The 22,659-nt window shown below is 33.5% G+C and overlaps 1 protein-coding gene across 6 annotated transcripts in view; it reads left to right on the top strand.

Annotated features, from left to right (window-relative positions):
- Grd (gamma-aminobutyric acid type A receptor subunit Grd) overlaps positions 1-22,659 on the top strand; it is an 88,392-nt gene that overhangs the window by 63,403 nt on the left and 2,330 nt on the right. For all 6 annotated transcript variants that reach the window (XM_073982414.1, XM_073982410.1, XM_073982411.1 and 3 more), the window contains exons 6-7: positions 14,569-15,021; positions 21,081-21,767. In XM_073982414.1, coding sequence (XP_073838515.1) covers positions 14,569-15,021; positions 21,081-21,767 — 1,140 coding nt within the window. The remainder of the gene's footprint in view (positions 1-14,568; positions 15,022-21,080; positions 21,768-22,659) is intronic.

Here is a 22,659-nt window from a genome sequence, read left to right as displayed (position 1 = left end):
GTGTGTCCGTCCGTCCGTCCGTCCGTCCGTCCGTCCGTCTGTCCGTCTGTCCGTCTGTCCATCTAAACCTTGTAATCACGCTACAGGTCGCAATTTTGATCGGATCGTCACGAAATTTTGGGTGTTGATGAGGGTCCCGGAGGGGAAGAAGCCTATTGATTTTGGTGATGGTCGGATAATATTTAGGGGTCGGAATCGGCAAAAAACTTATGTGGATAAAAAGACAACGTTTTTTTCCAAAGCGAATATCTCTGCTTCTATATGGGGTATACCAAAAGCAAAACCTGACAATGAAAGTAGAAAATATCACCTTTCTAATGATGTAAAGTAGGTTCTTGTAGGTGATCAAATAACGAAGATATCACAATAGTCGCAAATAAACCCCAAATTTTCATGCTTGCGATTTTAGTTATAATGACTAATATCACAGCTTTGGCTGCGGACTTTCCAAAAGCAAAGCATGACTATGAAAGTAGAAGATTCCACCTTTACAATGATGCAAACTAGGTTGGCGTAGGTGACCAAATAGCGGAGATATCACAATAGTCGTTAATTCATCCCATTTTTCCATTTTTTTGGAAATCACGCTACAGGCCGCAATTTTGATTGGATTGTCACGAAATTTTGAGAGTTAATGGGGATCTCAAAGAGGAAGAAGCCTATTGATTTTGGTGAGGGTCGAATAATATTTAGGGTTCGGAATGGGCAAAAAACTTATTTGGATAAAAAGACAAAGTTTTTTTCCAAAGCGAATATCTCAGCTTCTATAAGGGGTATACAAAAAGCAAAACCTGAAAATGAAAGTAGAAAATATCACCTTTCTAACGATGTAAAGTAGGTTCTCGTGTGTGATCAAAAAACGAAGATATCACAATAGTCGCAAATTAAATCCAAATTTTCATTTTTTCGATTTTAGTTATAATGACGAATATCACAGCTTTGGTTGGATACTTTCCAAAAGCAAAGTCTTACTATGAAAGTAGAAGATCCCAACTTTACAATGATGCAAAATAGGTCGGCGTAGGTGACCAAGTAACGGAGATATCGCAATATTCGATAACACATCCCATTTTTCCATTTTTTTGGAAATCACTTTACTGGGCGCAATTTTGATCGGATCGTCACGAAATTTGGAGGGTTAATGAGGGTCTCACAGAGGAAGAAGCCTATTGATTTTGATGATGGTCAGATAATATTTAGGGGTCGGAATGAGCAAAAACTTTATTTGGAGAAAAAGTCAACATTTTATTCCAAAGCAATATCTCAGCGTCTATAAGGGATCTACAAACAGCAAAACCTGGCAATGAAAGTAGAAAATATCACATTTACAACTATGTAACGTAGGTTGTCGTAGGTGGTCAAACAACGAAGATATCGCAATAGTCGCTAATAAAACCCAACTTCTCATTTTTGCGATTTTAATAGTAATGACGGATATCACACCTTTGGTTGGGGACCTTCTAAAAGCCAAGCCTGACTAAGAAAGTAGAAAATCACATTTTTGAAATTATGCAAAGTAGGTTGGCGTAGGTAGTCAAACAATAGAGATATCGCAATTGTCGTTAATGCATCCCTTTTTCCACTTTTTCTGCAATCATCACGAAATTTTCTCACAGAGATAGAAGCCTATTGATGTTGGTGATGTCGACAGTAGTCAAATATAAAATTAAATATTAATTATTTTGGTTCAGTTCGCCTTAAGTCATTTGGTATAAAAGCCGGATAGGTGAAAACTTTCGTATCTCCATAAACGAAATGTTTTCGAGTGAAAAGATTATTCACAGAGATAGTGGTGTAGGGTATCACATAGTCGGCCCCGTACCGACTATAGCCTTTTCTCACTTGTTTTAAAAATATTTTTTGAGGACGTACATGTTTAAATTTTTGAGGACGTACATTTTTAAATTTTAAATTTACGTGAATTTTTTAAAGAATATTTTTTGGGACGTGGATTTCTTAAAGATTTTTTTTTTTTTTTGGGAATGTGGTTTTTTAAGGATAATTTTTTGGGGACGTGGATTTATTACAGAATACTTTTTGGGAACGTGGATTTTTTAATAATATTTTTTTGGGGAACTGGAATTTTTAAAGAATATTTTTTGGAGACGCAGATTTTTATACCCTACACCACTATGTGGGGAGGGTATTATAAGTTGGTTTTGGCCAAAAAGTTTGTAACGCATCGAAATAATGGTCGCAGACCCATACTTATATATACCAAAATGAATGTCTCGACGAGCTGAGTCGATCTGGCTATGTGTGTCCGTCCGTCAGTCCGTCCGTCCGTCCGTCTGTCCGTCTGTCCATCTAAACCTTGTAATCACGCTACAGGTAGCAATTTTGATCGGATCGTCACGAAATTTTGCATGTTGATAGGGGTCCCGGAGGGGAAGAAGCCTATTGATTTTAGTGATGGTCGGATAATATTTAGGGGTCGGAATGGGCAAACACTTATTTGGAGAAAAGTCAACATTTTATTTTAAAGCCAATATCTCTGTTTCTTTAAGAGGTATATCAAAAGCAAAACCTGGCAAGGAAAGTAGAAAATATCACCTTTACAAGGATGTAAAGCAGGTTGTCGTAGGTGGTCAAATAGCAGAGATATGGCAATAGTAGATAATGCATCCCATTTTCCGATTTTTTTGTAATCACGCTACAGGTCGCAATTTTGATCGGATCGTCACGAATTTTTTTGGAGTTGATGCGGGTCCCACAGGGGAAGAAGCCTATTAAGTTTGGTGATGGTCGGATAATATTCAGGAGTCGGACTAAGCGAAAAGCTTATGTGGAGAAAAGTCAAGTTTTTTTTTATGCGAATATCTCCGCTTCTGGTTGGAGTATTCCAAAAGGAATACCCGTCAATGGAAGAAGAAAAGATCTCGTTTATATTGATGCAAAGTATGTTGGCGTAAGAGAGCAAACCGAGATATTGCAAAATTCAGTAATATACCCAATATTTCCATTTTTTGTAATCACGCTACAAGTTGGAATTTTGATTGGATAGTGACGGAATTCTTAAGGGTAGATGGGGGCCCCACAGAGGAAGAAGCCTATTGATTTTGGTGATAGTCGGATAATATTTAGGGGTCGGAATGGGGAAAAACTCATTTGGAGACAAATTCAAAGTTTTATTCTTTGTGAATATATCGGCTTCTAGTAGGGGTATTCCAACGGCAAAGCCTGTCAATGGAAGAAGAAAGTATTACCTTTACATTGGTGTAAAGCAGGTTGGCGAAGGGGGGAAAACAAGTGAGATACCGCAATAGTCGGTAATGCATCCAATTCTTCCATTTTTTGCAATCAAGCTACAGGTCGTAATTTTGATCGGATGGTCACGAAATATTGGTTGCTTATGGGGGTCCCAGAGAGAAAGAGGCATATTATTTTTGGTGGTAGTCGGATTATATTCCCTAAAAGAAATGTTTACCAGTGTAAAGTTTATGCACAGGGGTAGTGGTGTAGGGTATCACATGGTCGACCCCGTCCCGACTATAGCCTTTGCTCACTTGTTTATAGAAAATTTTTGTGGACTTTGATTTTTTAAAGAATATTTTTTTTTGAGACGTGGATTTTTTAAATTATATCGGGTTTTGGAAAATTATTTCTGGAAATCTCATATGTAGAACTCTTTGAGTAACCCACTAAGTCACCGACTAAATAGAAAATATGAGTGTTATTTCCTTTTCTCTTCAAAAAAAATACCACCTCAAAGTATGCACCTTTTTTAACAAAACATTAATTGAATTTCATCAGCCGTATATTATGCACTCATATTTCATAAATATTTGTAGTATTTCAGCTGTCAGTGATACTAAAAATAGACTCCATTTTCATAGAAATAGTCGATATGTGTCCCCTTAAAATATGCATTGGTATTTGCCACATATTTGATTTTCGTCATATTTTCCAAGTTATTGATTTTTTTATTTCCACTGCAAAACAAGTGGAAGTAGAAGAAGCAGAATTTGTTTGCGACAATAATTAAATGCAAATTATTCAAAAACTGACATAGATCTTCTCATCATCATCATCGTCATCAGTCTCCTCGCTGGGAACAAGAACATATTGAAGCAACATTTTTTTACATCCTCGTTGTTAACATGACGAAGTGATGTTAATTTCACGAGTATGTTCCACTCATTAATGCGATTATTCAGAGGAAAAAAAACTCATAATCGTACTTAATGTGTCAGTCAATAGGAATGAATGACTGAAGGTTGGGAGGGAGGAACAAATTTTGCAAAATAGACACAAATGCAAATTAGAGTTGGGAAATTATTGGTGGTGGGGAAGGAAATTTTGAAAGAAAAAAAAATGATGTTGTTCCAATGCCTAACTGTCGGAAATGTGGAAGAGAATGAAGATTGTTTCGTTTTCCTTCATCTAAAAGCCATAATGAGTTCTCAATGGTGATTAATAGGAAATATGAGATACGGGAATACCCATGAAGAGATGGAGATGTGCCAGAGCAATTTGTATAACACATTGTATTTTTTGCCAGGATATGCTGTTGTTAACTTCAATTTGTATTGCGAAATGACAAAACTCTATTTACTCTTATCTATGGCAATCAAAATTTACACCTGTAATACTGTTGCGAATTCTAACCTCAGGGGAATAGGGCGCGAGCGACACAAAAAAAATCGTAATGTTTTCCCCTAACATTCAATGACAATGTCGCAAAGCGCCAAAATGGAAATTGACTTGCATTTGCTGTCAAAATTGTATAAAAATGTTTTGTGCGGCCTTGCTCTGCTCCCCTCTCCCCTTCATACATACATACATATATAAGATATTGAGTGGTAACCTCATTTCACCTATAACTTCCCTACATATACAAATTGCATGAATTATTTTTTTTAAACGGTAACAATCGAAGTGTAGGGAAGTCCTGGTTGAATCGGCAAAAGTCTAAGCTCCCTTTTGTGTCATATATTTCAGCATTCATTGGCATGATCGTTCATGCAATAGCTTTATTGCGTATATTACTGGCAATTTCCTTTAACATCAATTTATGACATTCATATAAAGTATGAATGTGTGTTTATGTGTGTGTCATATTTCACCATTTTGGCAAGTTGACTTCCTGTCTGCAATTTTGACTGCTGGATATGCCGAGGCATTGAATTGTATATCGTTATTTGTGACGTCTTGATTGTTGTTAAATACCAGCGGAAAAAACACGACACGACATATGGAAATATAATCTTGTTTGTCACTATGTCAAAAGAGACATTTATGAGCTTTATGGCAGGAGAAAACAGAGGCGAGCAACACAAATAATTGGTGACATTTGTGGCAAAAATAAAGCAACTTAATTTCAGAAAAGGGACTATAGAAGCACCCTTTCTTTTAGAAGGGGACTATAAAAGTACTCTTTCTTTCACAAGGGGACTATAGAAGCACCCTTTCTTTTAGAAGGGGACTATAGAAGCACCCTTTCTTTCAGAAAGGGACTATAGAAACACCCTTTCTTTCAGAAAGGGACTATAGAAGCATCCTTTCTTTCAGAAAGGGACTATAGAAGCACACTTTCTTTCAAAAAGGGACTATAGAAGGACCCTTTCTTTCAGAAAGGGACTATAGAAGCACCCTTTCTTTCAGAAAGGGACTATAGAAGCACCCTTTCTTTCAGAAAGGGACTATAGAAGCACCCTTTCTTTCAGAAAGGGACTATAGGAGCACCCTTTCTTTCAGAAAGGGACTATAGAAGCACCCTTTCTTTCAGAAAGGGACTATAGAAGCACCCTTTCTTTCAGAAAGGGACTATAGAAGCACCATATCTTTCAGAAAGGCGCTATAGAAGCACCCTTTCTTTCAGAAAGGGACTATAGAAACACCCTTTCTTTCAGAAAGGGACTATAGAAGCACCCTTTCTTTCAGAAAGGGACTATAGAAGCACCCTTTCTTTCAGAAAGGGACTATAGAAGCACCCTTTCTTTCAGAAAGGGACTATAGAAGCACCCTTTCTTTCAGAAAGGGACTATAGAAGCACCCTTTCTTTCAGAAAGGGACTATAGAAGCACCCTTTCTATCAGAAAGGGACTATAGAAGCACCCTTTCTTTCAGAAAGGGACTATAGAAGCACCCTTTCTTTCAGAAAGGGACTATAGAAGCACCCTTTCTTTCAGAAAGGGACTATAGAAGCACCCTTTCTTTCAGAAAGGGACTATAGAAGCACCATATCTTTCAGAAAGGCGCTATAGAAGCACCCTTTCTTTCAGAAAGGGACTATAGAAACACCCTTTCTTTCAGAAAGGGACTATAGAAGCACCCTTTCTTTCAGAAAGGGACTATAGAAGCACCCTTTCTTTCAGAAGGGGACTATAGAAGCACCCTTTCTTTCAGAAAGGGACTATAGAAGCAGCCTTTCTTTAAGAAAGGGACTATAGAAACACCCTTTCTTTCAGAAAGGGACTATAGAAACACCCTTTCTTTTAGAAAGGGACTATAAAAGCACCCTTTCTTTCAGAAGGGGACTATAGAAGCACCCTTTCTTTTAGAAAGGGACTATAGAAGCACCCTTTCTTTCAGAAAGTTACTATAGAAGCACCCTTTCTTTCAGAAAGGGATTATAGAAGCACCCTTTCTTTCAGAAAGCGGTTATAGAAGCACCCTTTCTTTCAGAAAGTTACTATAGAAGCACCCTTTCTTTCAGAAAGTTACTATAGAAGCACCCTTTCTTTCAGAAAGGGACTATAGAAGCACCCTTTCTTTCACAAAGGGACTATAGAAGCACCCTTTCTTTCAGAAAGAGACTATAGAAGCACCCTTTCTTTCAGAAAGGGACAATAGAAGCACCCTTTCTTTCAGAAAGGGACTATAGAAGCGCCCTTTCTTTCAGAAAGGGACTATAGAAGCGCCCTTTCTTTCAGAAAGGGACTATAGAAGCACCCTTTCTTTCAGAAAGGGACTATAGAAACACCCTTTCTTTCAGAAAGGGACTATAGAAGCACCCTTTCTTTCAGAAAGGGGCTATAGAAGCACCCTTTCTTTCAGAAAGGGACTATAGAAGCACCCTTTCTTTCAGAAGGGGACTATAGAAGCACCCTTTCTTTCAGAAAGGGACTATAGAAGCAGCCTTTCTTTAAGAAAGGGACTATAGAAACACCCTTTCTTTCAGAAAGGGACTATAGAAACACCCTTTCTTTTAGAAAGGGACTATAAAAGCACCCTTTCTTTCAGAAGGGGACTATAGAAGCACCCTTTCTTTTAGAAAGGGACTATAGAAGCACCCTTTCTTTCAGAAAGTTACTATAGAAGCACCCTTTCTTTCAGAAAGGGATTATAGAAGCACCCTTTCTTTCAGAAAGCGGCTATAGAAGCACCCTTTCTTTCAGAAAGTTACTATAGAAGCACCCTTTCTTTCAGAAAGTTACTATAGAAGCACCCTTTCTTTCAGAAAGGGACTATAGAAGCACCCTTTCTTTCACAAAGGGACTATAGAAGCACCCTTTCTTTCAGAAAGAGACTATAGAAGCACCCTTTCTTTCAGAAAGGGACAATAGAAGCACCCTTTCTTTCAGAAAGGGACTATAGAAGCGCCCTTTCTTTCAGAAAGGGACTATAGAAGCACCCTTTCTTTCAGAAAGGGACTATAGAAGCACCATATCTTTCAGAAAGGCGCTATAGAAGCACCCTTTCTTTCAGAAAGGGACTATAGAAACACCCTTTCTTTCAGAAAGGGACTATAGAAGCACCCTTTCTTTCAGAAAGGGACTATAGAAGCACCTTTTCTTTCAGAAGGGGACTATAGAAGCACCCTTTCTTTCAGAAAGGGACTATAGAAGCAGCCTTTCTTTAAGAAAGGGACTATAGAAACACCCTTTCTTTCAGAAAGGGACTATAGAAACACCCTTTCTTTTAGAAAGGGACTATAAAAGCACCCTTTCTTTCAGAAGGGGACTATAGAAGCACCCTTTCTTTTAGAAAGGGACTATAGAAGCACCCTTTCTTTCAGAAAGTTACTATAGAAGCACCCTTTCTTTCAGAAAGGGATTATAGAAGCACCCTTTCTTTCAGAAAGCGGCTATAGAAGCACCCTTTCTTTCAGAAAGTTACTATAGAAGCACCCTTTCTTTCAGAAAGTTACTATAGAAGCACCCTTTCTTTCAGAAAGGGACTATAGAAGCACCCTTTCTTTCACAAAGGGACTATAGAAGCACCCTTTCTTTCAGAAAGAGACTATAGAAGCACCCTTTCTTTCAGAAAGGGACAATAGAAGCACCCTTTCTTTCAGAAAGGGACTATAGAAGCGCCCTTTCTTTCAGAAAGGGACTATAGAAGCACCCTTTCTTTCAGAAAGTTACTATAGAAGCACCCTTTCTTTCAGAAAGGGACTATAGAAGCACCCTTTCTTTCAGAAAGGGGCTATAGAAGCACCCTTTCTTTCAGAAAGAGACTATAGAAGCACCCTTTCTTTCAGAAAGAGACTATAGAAGCACCCTTTCTTTCACAAAGGGACTATAGAAGCACCCTTTCTTTCAGAAAGAGACTATAGAAGCACCCTTTCTTTCACAAAGGGACTATAGAAGCACCCTTTCTTTCAGAAAGGACTATATAAGCAGCCTTTCTTTCAGGAAGGGAGTATAGAGGCACCCTTTCTTTCAGAAAGGGACAATATAAGCAGCCTTTCTCTCAGAAAGGGACTATAGAGGCACCCTTTCTTTCAGAAAGGGACTATAGAAGCACCCTTTCTTTCAGAAAGGGACTATAGAAGCACCCTTTCTTTCAGAAAGGGACTATAGAAGCCCTCTTTCTTTCAGAAAGGGACTATAGAAGCACACTTTCTTTCAAAAAGGGACTATAGAAGGACCCTTTCTTTCAGAAAGAGACTATAGAAGGACCCTTTCTTTCATAAGGGGACTATAGAAGCACCCTTTCTTTCAGAAGGGGACTATAGAAGCACCCTTTCTTTCAGAAGGGTACTATAGAAGCACCCTTTTTTTAAGAAGGGGACTATAGAAGCATCCTTTCTTTCAGAAGGGGACTATAGAACCACCATTTTTTTCAATAAAATATTTAGAAAATCTACGTCTACACAAAAAAGATAAAAAATTCTCAAAAAAAAAATATTTAAAAAATTGACCTCTCTCTCAAAAAAATATTTTAAAAATTCACGTCTCTCTCAAAAAAAAAAAACCTATTTAAGAAATCTAAGTCTTTCTCAGAAAATTATTTAAAAAAGAATCACGTCTGTTTGTTTTGTTTATTGTTGAAGATTCAATATCATTTTCGATTGCTTGAGTGGAGTCTCTCTTAAAAAAAATGCTTAAAAATTTATATATTTATTTGTATATATAATTTACAAATCCACGCCCCTCTCAAAAAAAATATTTAATTTACGTCTCTCTCAGAAAATAATTTAAAAATTGCACGTCTCTCTCAAAAAAATTAAAGTTTCTCTCAAAAAAATGTTTAAAAAATTCAGGTCTCCTTCAAAAAAAAAAAAAAACAAAGTCTACTTCAAAAAAATATTTGAAAAATCCAAGTCTCTCTCAAAAAATATTTAAAAAATCCGCAATTCTCTAAAAAAAAAATATTTTAAAAATTCAAATTCTTTCAGAAAAATATTTAAAACATTTAAAAAACCTACGTCTCTTTCAAAAAATATTTAAAAAATCCAGGCCTCTCTCAAAAAAATATTTAAAAAATTGAAGCCTCTCTCAAAAAAAATATTTAAAAAATTGACGCCTCTTTCAAAAAAATGTTTTAGAAATTGCACCTCTCTCTAAAAAAAAAACATTTAAAAATCTATGTCTCTCTCAAAAAATATTTAAAAAATCCAGGTCTCTCTCAAAAAAAGACTTAAAAACTTCACGTCTCTCTCACAAAAAATATTAAAAAAATCACGTCTCTCTCAAAAAATATTTAAAAAATCCACGTCTCTCTCTCTAAGAAGAATATTTAAAAAATTTACGCCTCTCCCAAAAAAAAATTTTAAAAAATTCTCGTCTCTCAAAAAATATTTGAAAAATCCAAGTCTCTCTCAAAAAATATTTAATAAATCCACAACTCACTAAAAAAATATTTTAAAATTCAAATTCTTTCAAAAAATATTTTAAAAAAATAAAAACCTACATCTCTTTCAAAAAAAATATTTGAAAAATTCACGTCTCTCTCAAAAAATATTTAAAAAATCCAGGTCTCTCTCAAAAAAAATTTAAAAAATCCATGCCTCTCTAAAAAGAATATTTAATATATTGACGCCTCTCCCAAAAAAAAATTTTAAAAAATCCACGTCTCTCAAAAAAAATATTTGAAAAATCCAAGTCTCTCTCAAAAAAAAAATTAAAAAATCCACAACTCTCTAAAAATATTTTAAAATTCAAATTCTTTCAAAAAATATTTTAAAAATATAAAAACCTACATCTCTTTCAAAAAAAAATGTTTGAAAAATTCACGTCTCTCTCAAAAAATTATTAAAAAATCCAGGTCTCTCTCAAAAAAAAATTTAAAAAATCCATGCCTCTCTAAAAAAATATTTAAAATATTGACGCCTCTCCCAAAAAAAAATTTTTAAAAAATCCATGCCTCTCTCAAAAAATATTTAAAAAATCCACGTCTCTCAAACAAATATTTGAAAAATCCAAGTCTCTCTCTCTAAGAAGAATATTTAAAAAATTTACGCCTCTCCCAAAAAAAAATTTTAAAAAATCCTCGTCTCTCAAAAAATATTTGAAAAATCCAAGTCTCTCTCAAAAAATATTTAATAAATCCACAACTCACTAAAAAAATATTTTAAAATTCAAATTCTTTCAAAAAATATTTTAAAAAAATAAAAACCTACATCTCTTTCAAAAAAAAAAAAAAATATATTTAAAAAATTCACATCTCTCTCAAAAAATATTTAAAAATCCAAAATATTTAAAAAATTGACGCCCCTCTTTAAAAAAAATATTTTAAAAATGTACGTCTCTCTCAAAAAAATAAATTAAGAATCAAAGTCTCTCTTAAAAAAATATTTAAAAATTCAAGTCTCCTTCAAAAAAATATTTGAAAAATAAACGTCTCTCTCAAAAAAAAAAAAATTATTTTAAAAATCCACGTCCCTCTCAAAAAAATATTTAGAAAATCTTCGTCTCTGCCAAATTTAAAAAAATTTATGTCTCAAAAAAATTTTTCAATATTCCACGCGTCCGCCAAAAAATATATTAACAAAATTCACGTCACCCTCAAAAATATTTAAAAACCCCACGTCTGAATAAATATTAAAACCAATCCATGTCTCTCTCAAAAAACATTAAAAAATCCAAATCTCCCAAAAAAGTTTTTAAAACATTCAAGTCTCCCAAAAAAGTTTTCAAAAATCCACGTCTCCCAAAAAAATCTATAAAAAATCCACGTCTCCCAAAAAAAAAATCTTTAAAAAATCCACGTCTCCCAAAAAAAAAATTTGAAAAAATCCACGTCTCCCAAAAAAAAAATTTGAAAAAATCCACGTCTCCAAAAAAAAAAAAAATCTTTAAAAAATCCACGTCTCCCAAAAAAAAATCTTTAAAAAATCCACGTCTCCCAAAAAAAAAATCTTTAAAAAATCCACGTCTCCCAAAAAAAAAAAACTTCTTTAAAAAATCCACGTCTCCCAAAAAAATTCTTTAAAAAATCCACGTTTCCCAAAAAAAAAAATTCTTTAAAAAATCCACGTATCCCAAAAAAAAAAATTCTTTAAAAAATCCACGTCTCCAAAAAAAATTCTTTAAAAAATCCACGTCTCCCAAAAAAAAAAATCTTTAAAAAATCCACGTCTCCCAAAAAAAAATTATTTAAAAAATCCACGTCTCCCAAAAAAATCTTTCAAAAATCCACGTCTCCCAAAAAAAAAATTCTTTAAAAAATCCACGTCTCTCAAAAAAATTCTTTAAAAAATCCACGTCTCCCAAAAACAAAATCTTTAAAAAATCCACGTCTCCCAAAAAAAAAATCATTAAAAAATCCACGTCTCCCAAAAAAAAACTTCTTTAAAAAATCCACGTCTCCCAAAAAAATTCTTTAAAAAATCCACGTTTCCCAAAAAAAAAATTCTTTAAAAAATCCACGTCTCCCAAAAAAAAAAATTCTTTAAAAAATCCACGTCTCCAAAAAAAATTCTTTAAAAAATCCACGTCACCCAAAAAAAATCTTTAAAAAATCCACGTCTTCCAAAAAAATTCTTTAAAAAATCCACGTCTCCCAAATAAATTCTTTAAAAAATCCACGTCTCCCAAAAATAATCTTTAAAAAATCCACGTCTCTTAAAAAAATTCTTTCAAAAATCCACGTCCCCAAAAAAATTCTTTAAAAAATCCACGTCTCCCAAAAAAAAATTCTTTAAAAAATCCACGTCTCCCAAATAAATTCTTTAAAAAATCCACGTCTCCCAAAAATAATCTTTAAAAAATCCACGTCTCCCAAAAAAAAAATTCTTTAAAAAATCCACGTCTCCCAAATAAATTCTTTAAAAAATCCACGTCTCCCAAAAATAATCTTTAAAAAATCCACGTCTCCCAAAAAAAAATTCTTTAAAAAATCCACGTCTCCCAAATAAATTCTTTAAAAAATCCACGTCTCCCAAAAATAATCTTTAAAAAATCCACGTCTCCCAAAAATAATCTTTAAAAAAAATTCTTTAAAAAATCCACGTCCCCAAAAAAATTCTTTAAAAAATCCACGTCTCCCAAAAACATCTTTAAAAAATCGACGTCTCCCAAAAAAATTCTTTAAAAAATCCACGTCTCCCAAAAATAATCTTTAAAAAATCCACGTCTCCCAAAAATAATCTTTAAAAAATCCACGTCTCTTAAAAAAAATTCTTTAAAAAATCGACGTCTCCCAAAAAAATTCTTTAAAAAATCCACGTCTCCCAAAAACATCTTTAAAAAATCGACGTCTCCCAAAAAAATTCTTTAAAAAATCCACGTCTCCCAAAAAAAATCTTTAAAAAATCCACGTCTCCCAAAAAAAATTCGTTAAAAAATCCACGTCTCCTAAAAAAAATTCTTTAAAAAATCCACGTCTCCCAAAAAGAAATCATTAAAAAATCCACGTCACCCAAAAAAAAAAAATCTTTAAAAAATCCACGTCTCCCAAAAAGAAATCATTAAAAAATCCACGTCACCCAAAAAAAAAATCTTCCAAAAAAATTCTTTAAAAAATCCACGTCTCCCAAAAAAATTCTTTAAAATATCCAAGTTTTATGAAAAAATATTCTTTAAAAAATACACGTTTTATAGAAAAATATTCTTTAAAAATCCACGTTTTGTGAAGAAATATTCTTTAGTTATAATATTTCTGTTTATATCCCCTAAAGTATGCAACATTTATTCTCTGTTAAGCAAAACTATGCCCAAAATCCTTTCAGAAAAATCGATTATTGGCAATTTCTAGTCACGAATCGATAATTTTGTGTGTGTGTTTTCACTTTTAAGGCCAGTTTGGCCTATTAACATTCGATGCTTATTATTCAACAGTTTTAACTGCCACCACTGCCACGCTTGGTGCTTTGCTGTGATGCTCTTCATTGGAAATTGGAATCAATGTGCCATTAAGTCTTTAGTTGTCTCTAATGAATATGATTAGTCCTCGCTTTCCCCCAAGTAACTTAGGGTGGGTGTGTGTGAATATTTTATGCCATATTCCGAGGACCTTCCCCCATCTTAAAATGGATTTCTTATGAATCGTTGATGGTTATGCTACTTGGCTCTTGCTTAACTTATCAATGTTAAGATTTTTTCATGATGATGTGTTGAGAAGATAGTTGTTGTTGTTGTTTCCTCTTCTAGAATTCTAATAATCGAAGGGGACACTTTTTTGCTCTTTTTATAGTTTTCTTGTTTGGAAAAAGGTTTGTTAATAAATTTATGCCAACCACAAAAAAAATACTGGTATGTGGTTAAGATTATTTGCTTAGTTTTTTTGTTGTTGTTTTGTGTTGTGTTATCCCTTAACGATGTGCAATAAAAAAGCATAGGCCTTGATTGTTGTAGACATTGCATTCGTAAAACAGCCACAACCAGGCCCCAACATTCACTTTTGAGTGTGTTGCCTAAAAGTAGGCAAAGGTTATTGCATTAAGTTGTTGAATGTGCCTAACATGGGGGGTCATTATTGCCTTTTAAACATGGTCGGCCAATGTTACAAGAAAGGAAAAGTTTTGTAATTACTTTGGACAAGACAGACCCCTTGAAGTAGGCATCAGAAATATTTCTAAATGCTTTTATGGTATTAAGGGATCGTCGTAGCGTATAAGTGTGGTCATCAGTCATACGTCACCTGGACCCCTTTTACGGTTTCCTAACATTCCAAACCTTACTTCCGCGAAATACTCCAATCTTTGCAACCTAAGCTATTTAAATTTTTATATAATTTTGTTATTCCTTCACTCAGCTAGATTATTGTTATTCTTCTCTTCTCTTTCTCCCACCCTCCCTATTGTTTATTGTTCCTTTTTTGGTCTACAAATCTCTTTCAAATGCTTTGTTTATTATTTTTGTATATTTTTTGTATTCTTCGCTGCTACTGCTCGTCCAACAACTTCCTACAAATTGCAACCATGCCACCTACTACCACTCCCTCCCCCTCCTTTTGCAGTTGGTTACACCACAGCTGATGTTATCTATCGTTGGAATAAAGAAAGACCGGCTGTAGCCATTGCGGAGGATATGAAATTGTCACAATTCGATTTGGTTGATTGTCCGGCGGGTAATTTAACGGATGTTGTTTACAAAGCATCTTCACCCTATCATGCAAATGCCCGAAACTATGCAGATACTAGTGGTGGGACAACGCATCAAGTCCACCACTCCACACACCATCATCAACAGAAGCACCAACACCAGGAACAGCATCAGCATGGTCATCACCACAATACGGACGACAATAACAACAACGACTATGGCCAATTCAACAAAACATTAACAACATTTGCCAGTCCAGGAACAAAAAATCAACATGTCCGCGGTACGGGAATACAATTGGATAAGGCTAGCAGCTTTGGCGGTGGTGCTGGTGGTGGTCATATACGCTTAGAATCGGATCAATCATGTAAGTACAAATGTCAAGTCAAGCTAAACAAAAACAACTCACAACAGCAGAATAAACAAATACAAATACATTGCCAACATTGTTTTTGAGTCTTAACAAGTCACATAATAAATTCAATCAAAAATTAACCCATTGGGAGGTAAGAGGAGAGATTAGGAGAAATGGATTTTTCAAAAAAAAAAAAAAACAAAACAAAGGGCAATTTTCCAATGGACAGCAACATATTCTATATAAAAATAATTCTATAGTTATCGATAACAACTTGTACCTATTTCTATAGAAAAAGTTGTTATCGACAACTATTTCTATAGAAAAAAGTTGTTATAGACAACTATTTCTATAGAAAAAGTTGTTATCGACAACTATTTCTATAGAAAAAGTTGTAATCGACAACTATTTCTAAAGAAAAAGTTGTTATCGACAACTATTTCCATGGAAAAAGTTGTTTTTAGACAACCATTTCCATGGAAAAAGTTGTTATTGACTACCATTTTCATGGAAAAAGTTGTTATCGACAACTATTTCCATGGAAAAAGTTGTTTTTAGACAACCATTTCCATGGAAAAAGTTGTTATTGACAATCATTTCCATGGAAAAAGTTGTTATTGACAACTATTTCCATGGAAAAAGTTGTTATCGACAACTATTTCTATAGAAAAAGTTGTTATCGACAACTGTTTCTATAGAAAAAGTTGTTATCGACAACTATTTCTATAGAAAAAGTTGTTATCGACAACTATTTTCATGGAAAAAGTTGTTATCGACAACTTGGAAAAAGTTGTTATCGACAACCATTTCCATGGAAGAAGTTGTTATCGGCAGCTATTTCCATTGAAAAAGTTGTTATCGACAACTATTTCCATGGAAAAAGATGTTATCGACAACTATTTCCATGGAAAAAGTTGTTATTGACTACCATTTTCATGGAAAAAGTTGTTATCGACAACTATTTCCATGGAAAAAGTTGTTTTTAGACAACCATTTCCATGGAAAAAGTTGTTATTGACAATCATTTCCATGGAAAAAGTTGTTATTGACAACTATTTCCATGGAAAAAGTTGTTATCGACAACCATTTCCATGGAAAAAGTTGTTATCGACAACCATTTCCATGGAAAAAGTTGTTATCGACAATCATTTCCATGGAAAAAGTTGTTATCGGCAACTATTTCCATGGAAAAAGTTGTTATCGGCAACTATTTCCATGGAAAAAGTTGTTATCGACAACCATTTCCATGGAGAAAGTTGTTATCGGCAACTATTTTCATGGAAAGGTTTGTTATCGACAATCATTTCCATGGAAAAAGTTGTTATCGGCAATTATTTTCATGGAAAAAGTTGTTATCGACACCTATTTCTATGGAAAAACTTGTTATCGACAACTATTTCCATGAAAAAAGTTGTTATCGACAACTATTTCTGTAGAAAAAGTTGTTATCGACAACTATTTCTGTAGAAAAAGTTGTTATCGACAAATATTTCTATAGAAAAAGTTGTTATCGACAGCTATTTCTAAAGAAAATGTTGTTATCGACAACTATTTCTACAGAAAAAGTTGTTATCGACAACAATTTCTATAGAAAAAACTGTTATCGACAAATATTTCTATAGAAAAAGTTGTTATCGATAACTATTTCTATAGGAAAAGTTGTTATCGACAACTATTTCTATAGAAAAAGTTGTTATCGACAGCTATTTCTATAGAAAAATTTGTTATCGACAACTATTTCTATAGAAAAAGTTGTTATCAACAGCTATTTCTATAGAAAAATTTGTTATCGACAACTTTTTCTATAGAAAAAGTTGTTATCGGCAACTATTTCTTTAGAAAAAATTGTTATCGACAACTATTTCTATAGAAAAAATTGTTATCGACAGCTATTTCTAAAGAAAATGTTGTTATCGACAACTATTTCTACAGAAAAAGTTGTTATCGACAACAATTTCTATAGAAAAAGCTGTTATCAACAAATATGTCTAGAGAAAAAATTGTTATCGACAACTATTTCTATAGAAAAAGTTGTTATCGACAGCCATTTCTAAAGAAAATGTTGTTATCGACAACTATTTCTACAGAAATAGTTGTTATCGACAACAATTTCTATAGAAAAAGCTGTTATCGACAAATATTTCTATAGAAAAAGTTGTTATCGACAACTGTTTTCATGGAAAAAGTTGTTATCGGCAATCATTTTCATGGAAATAGTTGTTATCGACAACTATTTCCATAGAAAAAGTTGTTATCGACAACTATTTCCATAGAAAAAGTTGTTATCGACAACTATTTCGATGGAAAAAGTTGTTATCGACAACTATGGAAAAACTTGTTATCGACAACTATTTCCATGTTAAAACTTGTTATCGACAACCATTTCGATGGAAAAAGTTGTTATCGACAAGTATATCCATGGAAAAAGTTGTTATCGACAACTATTTCCATAGAAAAAGTTGTTATCGACAACTATTTCTACAGAAAAAGTTGTTATCGACAACAATTTCTATAGAAAAAACTGTTATCGACAAATATTTCTATAGAAAAAGTTGTTATCGATAACTATTTTTATAGGAAAAGTTGTTATCGACAACTATTTCTATAGAAAAAGTTGTTATCGACAGCTATTTCTATAGAAAAATTTGTTATCGACAACTATTTCTATAGAAAAAGTTGTTATCAACAGCTATTTCTATAGAAAAATTTGTTATCGACAACTATTTCTATAGAAAAAGTTGTTATCGGCAACTATTTCTTTAGAAAAAATTGTTATCGACAACTATTTCTATAGAAAAAATTGTTATCGACAGCTATTTCTAAAGAAAATGTTGTTATCGACAACTATTTCTACAGAAAAAGTTGTTATCGACAACAATTTCTATAGAAAAAGCTGTTATCAACAAATATGTCTAGAGAAAAAATTGTTATCGACAACTATTTCTATAGAAAAAGTTGTTATCGACAGCCATTTCTAAAGAATATGTTGTTATCGACAACTATTTCTACAGAAATAGTTGTTATCGACAACAATTTCTATAGAAAAAGCTGTTATCGACAAATATTTCTATAGAAAAAGTTGTTATCGACAACTATTTTCATGGAAAAAGTTGTTATCGGCAATCATTTTCATGGAAAAAGTTGTTATCGACAACTATTTCCATAGAAAAAGTTGTTATCGACAACTATTTCGATGGAAAAAGTTGTTATCGACAACTATGGAAAAACTTGTAATCGACAACTATTTCCATGTAAAAACTTGTTATCGACAACCATTTCGATGGAAAAAGTTGTTATCGACAAGTATATCCATTGAAAAAGTTGTTATCGACAACTATTTCCATAGAAAAAGTTGTTATCGACAACTATTTCGATGGAAAAACTTGTTATCGACAACTATTTCTATAGAAAAAGTTGTTATCGGCAACTATTTCTTTAGAAAAAATTGTTATCGACAACTATTTCTATAGAAAAAATTGTTATCGACAGCTATTTCTAAAGAAAATGTTGTTATCGACAACTATTTCTACAGAAAAAGTTGTTATCGACAACAATTTCTATAGAAAAAGCTGTTATCAACAAATATGTCTAGAGAAAAAATTGTTATCGACAACTATTTCTATAGAAAAAGTTGTTATCGACAGCCATTTCAAAGAAAATGTTGTTATCGACAACTATTTCTACAGAAATAGTTGTTATCGACAACAATTTCTATAGAAAAAGCTGTTATCGACAAATATTTCTATAGAAAAAGTTGTTATCGACAACTACTTTCATGGAAAAAGTTGTTATCGGCAATCATTTTCATGGAAAAAGTTGTTATCGACAACTATTTCCATGGAAAAAGTTGTTATCGACAACTATTTCCATAGAAAAAGTTGTTATCGACAACTATTTCGATGGAAAAAGTTGTTATCGACAACTATGGAAAAACTTGTTATCGACAACTATTTCCATGTAAAAACTTGTTATCGACAACAATTTCTATAGAAAAAGCTGTTATCGACAAATATTTCTATAGAAAAAGTTGTTATCGACAACTATTTTCATGGAAAAAGTTGTTATCGGCAATCATTTTCATGGAAAAAGTTGTTATCGACAACTATTTTCATGGAAAAAGTTGTTATCGGCAATCATTTTCATGGAAAAAGTTGTTATCGACAACTATTTCCATGGAAAAAGTTGTTATCGACAACTATTTCCATGGAAAAAGTTGTTATCGACAACTGTTTCCATGGAAAAAGTTGTTATCGACAACTATTTCCATGGAAAAAGTTGTTATCGACAACTATTTCCATGGAAAAAGTTGTTATCGACAACTATTTCCATGGAAAAAGTTGTTGTCGACAACTATTTCCATGGAAAAAGTTGTTATCGACAACTATATCCATGAAAATAGTTATTATCAACAACTATTCCCATGGAAAAAGTTGTTATCGACAACGATTTTCATGGAAAAAGTTGTTATCGACAACCATTTCCATGGCAAAAGTTGTTATCGACAATCATTTCAATGGAAAAAGTTGTTATCGACAACTATTTTCATGGAAAAAGTTGTTATCGACAACTATTTTCAGGGAAAAATTGTTATCGACAACTATTTTCATGGAAAAAGTTGTTATCGGCAATCATTTTCATGGAAAAAGTTGTTATCGACAACTATTTCCATGGAAAAAGTTGTTATCGACAACTATTTCCATGGAAACAGTTGTTATCGACAACTATTTCCATGGAAAAAGTTGTTATCGACAACTATATCTATAGAAAAAGTTGTTATCGACAAATATTTCTATAGAAAAAGTTGTTATCGACAACTATTTCTATAGAAAAAGTTGTTATCGACAACTATTTCTATAGAAAAAGTTGTTATCGACAACTATTTCTATAGAAAAAGTTGTTATCGACAACTATTTCTATAGAAAAAGTTGTTATCGACAACTATTTCTATAGAAAAAGTTGTTATCGATAACTATTTTCGTGAAAAAAGTTGTTATAGACAACTATTTTCATGGAAAAAGTTGTTGTCGACAACTATTTTCATGGAAAAAGTTGTTGTCGACAACTATTTTCATGGAAAAAAATGTTACTTACAAGCATTTCCGTGGAAAAAGTTGTTATCGACAACCATTTCCGTAGAAAAAGTTGTTATCGATAACTATTTTCGTGAAAAAAGTTGTTATCGACAACTTTTTCTATAAAAATAGTTGACGATCACATGTTTTTTTATAAAAACTGATGCGTACTATTAACTTTTATGACTGTCCTTCTTCGCCTCATTGTCTACAATTGGTATTAAGTGGCATATACCTCGCCTCTTGCAATAACTGCTCAACTTAACGTCGATAGTTAACATGGACATGACCATTTACATGATAATTTGGAAAGGAAATTTGCATGAAAACATGTCTTTCTCGCTTTTGTTGACGAACAAACCATGCATTCCGTCCGCCGAACAACACATCCTTCTACCATCAAATGACGGAGGTCCTTCTTGATTGTCATTATCGTCATCATTAACGCCACAACATCATTATAACAATTATGATTTTTCGTATCAATTAAGGCCATTTAAATTGTTTGGTATTCGGTTGACTGGTCGGTTGGCAGACTGGTTGGCTGCTTGAACCACTTCGAAGTATCTTGATGTGTCTGTGTGTGTACGCACATGACAAGGTGGCAATCTACTAAAGGATATGCATGAATGTTCATGAATCAATAAAAGAATGGTCATGGGCAAAAGGTGATAGATGGCTGGTTGGAACGGTCTTAGACCGTTAAATGAGGCGTGACCGGGAAATTAATTGTATCGGCTTAACTGGATTATGAAAATCAATTTGGTTAATTAGACAAGTTGGTTTTGTGAATGGCTCCAGACCTGCTTCTTATTTCATGCATGATTTAACAATGAATGTGTAAACGATTATCACAGAGTTTTCTTCATGTATGATGCATAATTTTAGGCTGTCGTCAGGTGATTGAGGCAAAATGTTTCAACTCGGACCAATATATTATGTGAATCACCATAACAGCACCTAATCTATCGCAAAAATATTTTCTCTTTTTACTTTCAGCCGAATACTCCATGTTGATGGTCAACTTCCACCTGCAGCGCCATATGGGTAACTTCCTCATCCAAGTCTATGGACCCTGCTGCCTTTTGGTAGTCCTTTCATGGGTATCGTTTTGGTTGAATCGTGAAGCAACAGCCGATCGTGTCTCTTTGGGCATAACAACTGTACTGACCATGACATTCTTGGGTTTAGAGGCTCGTACCGATCTACCCAAAGTACCCTACCCAACAGCTTTGGATTTCTTTGTTTTCCTTTCGTTTGCATTCATTTTCGCCACCATTCTACAATTTGCCGTTGTCCATTATTTCACGAAATACGGGTCGGGAGAATGTTACTTTATAATTGAAGAATTGGATTCTGATACCGAAACGGAAAGTGCGGTGCGCCAAACTCATAAAATAGGTATGACAGGTATGTCTCCAGAATATGAAGACACCAACAGCAGCACAGAAACGAAAATCTATGAAGTTATACCGCTTGCAATGTGTTCCATTAATATTCCCAAGGGAGGTTCAAGAAGGCAGCGGAGGCAATCACGTGATAGCAAATATCGTCGACAATCGTCGTGGATGAATTGTTGGAGTCAGTTTTTGCAGTGGTCTGGTTGCAGGCAAAAACGTCGCCATAAAACACATTTTGGATCATCGGATGAAGATGGGGAAGAGATTCACCTGAGGGTGAATGAAGGTATGTGGGGGATCATGTGGGTGTTACAATAAAAATTGTTTATAACATTTCTAGGAAGGAAATGTGTAGGAATACTGTAAAAAATATTTCGTAATACTTTTCCGTAAAGGAAATGTGCTGCATAACACTTTTCCGTAAAGAAATTTATTTGTATAACACTTTTCCCTAAGGTAAATGAGCAGTATAACAGTTTTCCGTAAAGTAGATGCGTTGTATAAAACCTTTTCGTTAAGGAAATGAGTTGTGTAACACTTTTCCTTATAGGAAATGTTTCGTATAAGGTTTTTTTTCGTATAGGAAATGTGTTGTATAAAACTTTTCCCTATCGGAAGAGCATTTTATAACTCTTTTTCTTATCGGAAATGTGTTGTATAACACTTTCCATATTGGTCACGTGTTGTATAACACTTTTCAGTATAGTAAAGGTGTTGTATAACACTTTTCCCTATAGCAAAGGTGTTGTATAACTCTTTTCCGTATAGGAAATGTACTGTATAACACTTTTCCATATCGGAAGAGTATTTTATAACATTTTTTCTTATCGAAAATGTGTTGTATAATACTTTTTCGTAAAGTAAATATGCTGTATAACAATTTTCCGTAAAGTAGATGTGTTGTATAACACTTTCCCGTTAGAAAATGTTTTGTATAACACATTTTTCGTATAGAACATGTGTTGTATAAAACTGTTCAGTAAAGTAAAGGTTCTGTATAACACTTTTTGCACAGCAAATGTGCTGTACATGTAGAACATGTGTTGTATAAAGCATTTCCGTATAGAAAAGGTGTTGTATAACACTTTTCAGTAAAGGAAAGGTGTTGTATAACACTTTTCCGCATAGCAAATGTGCTGTAGCTGTAGAAAATGTGTTGTATAGCACTTTTCAGTATA

Source organism: Musca autumnalis, unplaced genomic scaffold (assembly GCF_047663935.1).
Source record: "Musca autumnalis isolate F117 unplaced genomic scaffold, ASM4766393v1 scaffold_4, whole genome shotgun sequence".
Classification (NCBI taxonomy): domain Eukaryota; kingdom Metazoa; phylum Arthropoda; class Insecta; order Diptera; family Muscidae; genus Musca; species Musca autumnalis.
The sequence above is the reverse complement of the archived record's forward strand: the minus strand, read 5'-3'. Positions and strand labels throughout refer to the sequence as shown.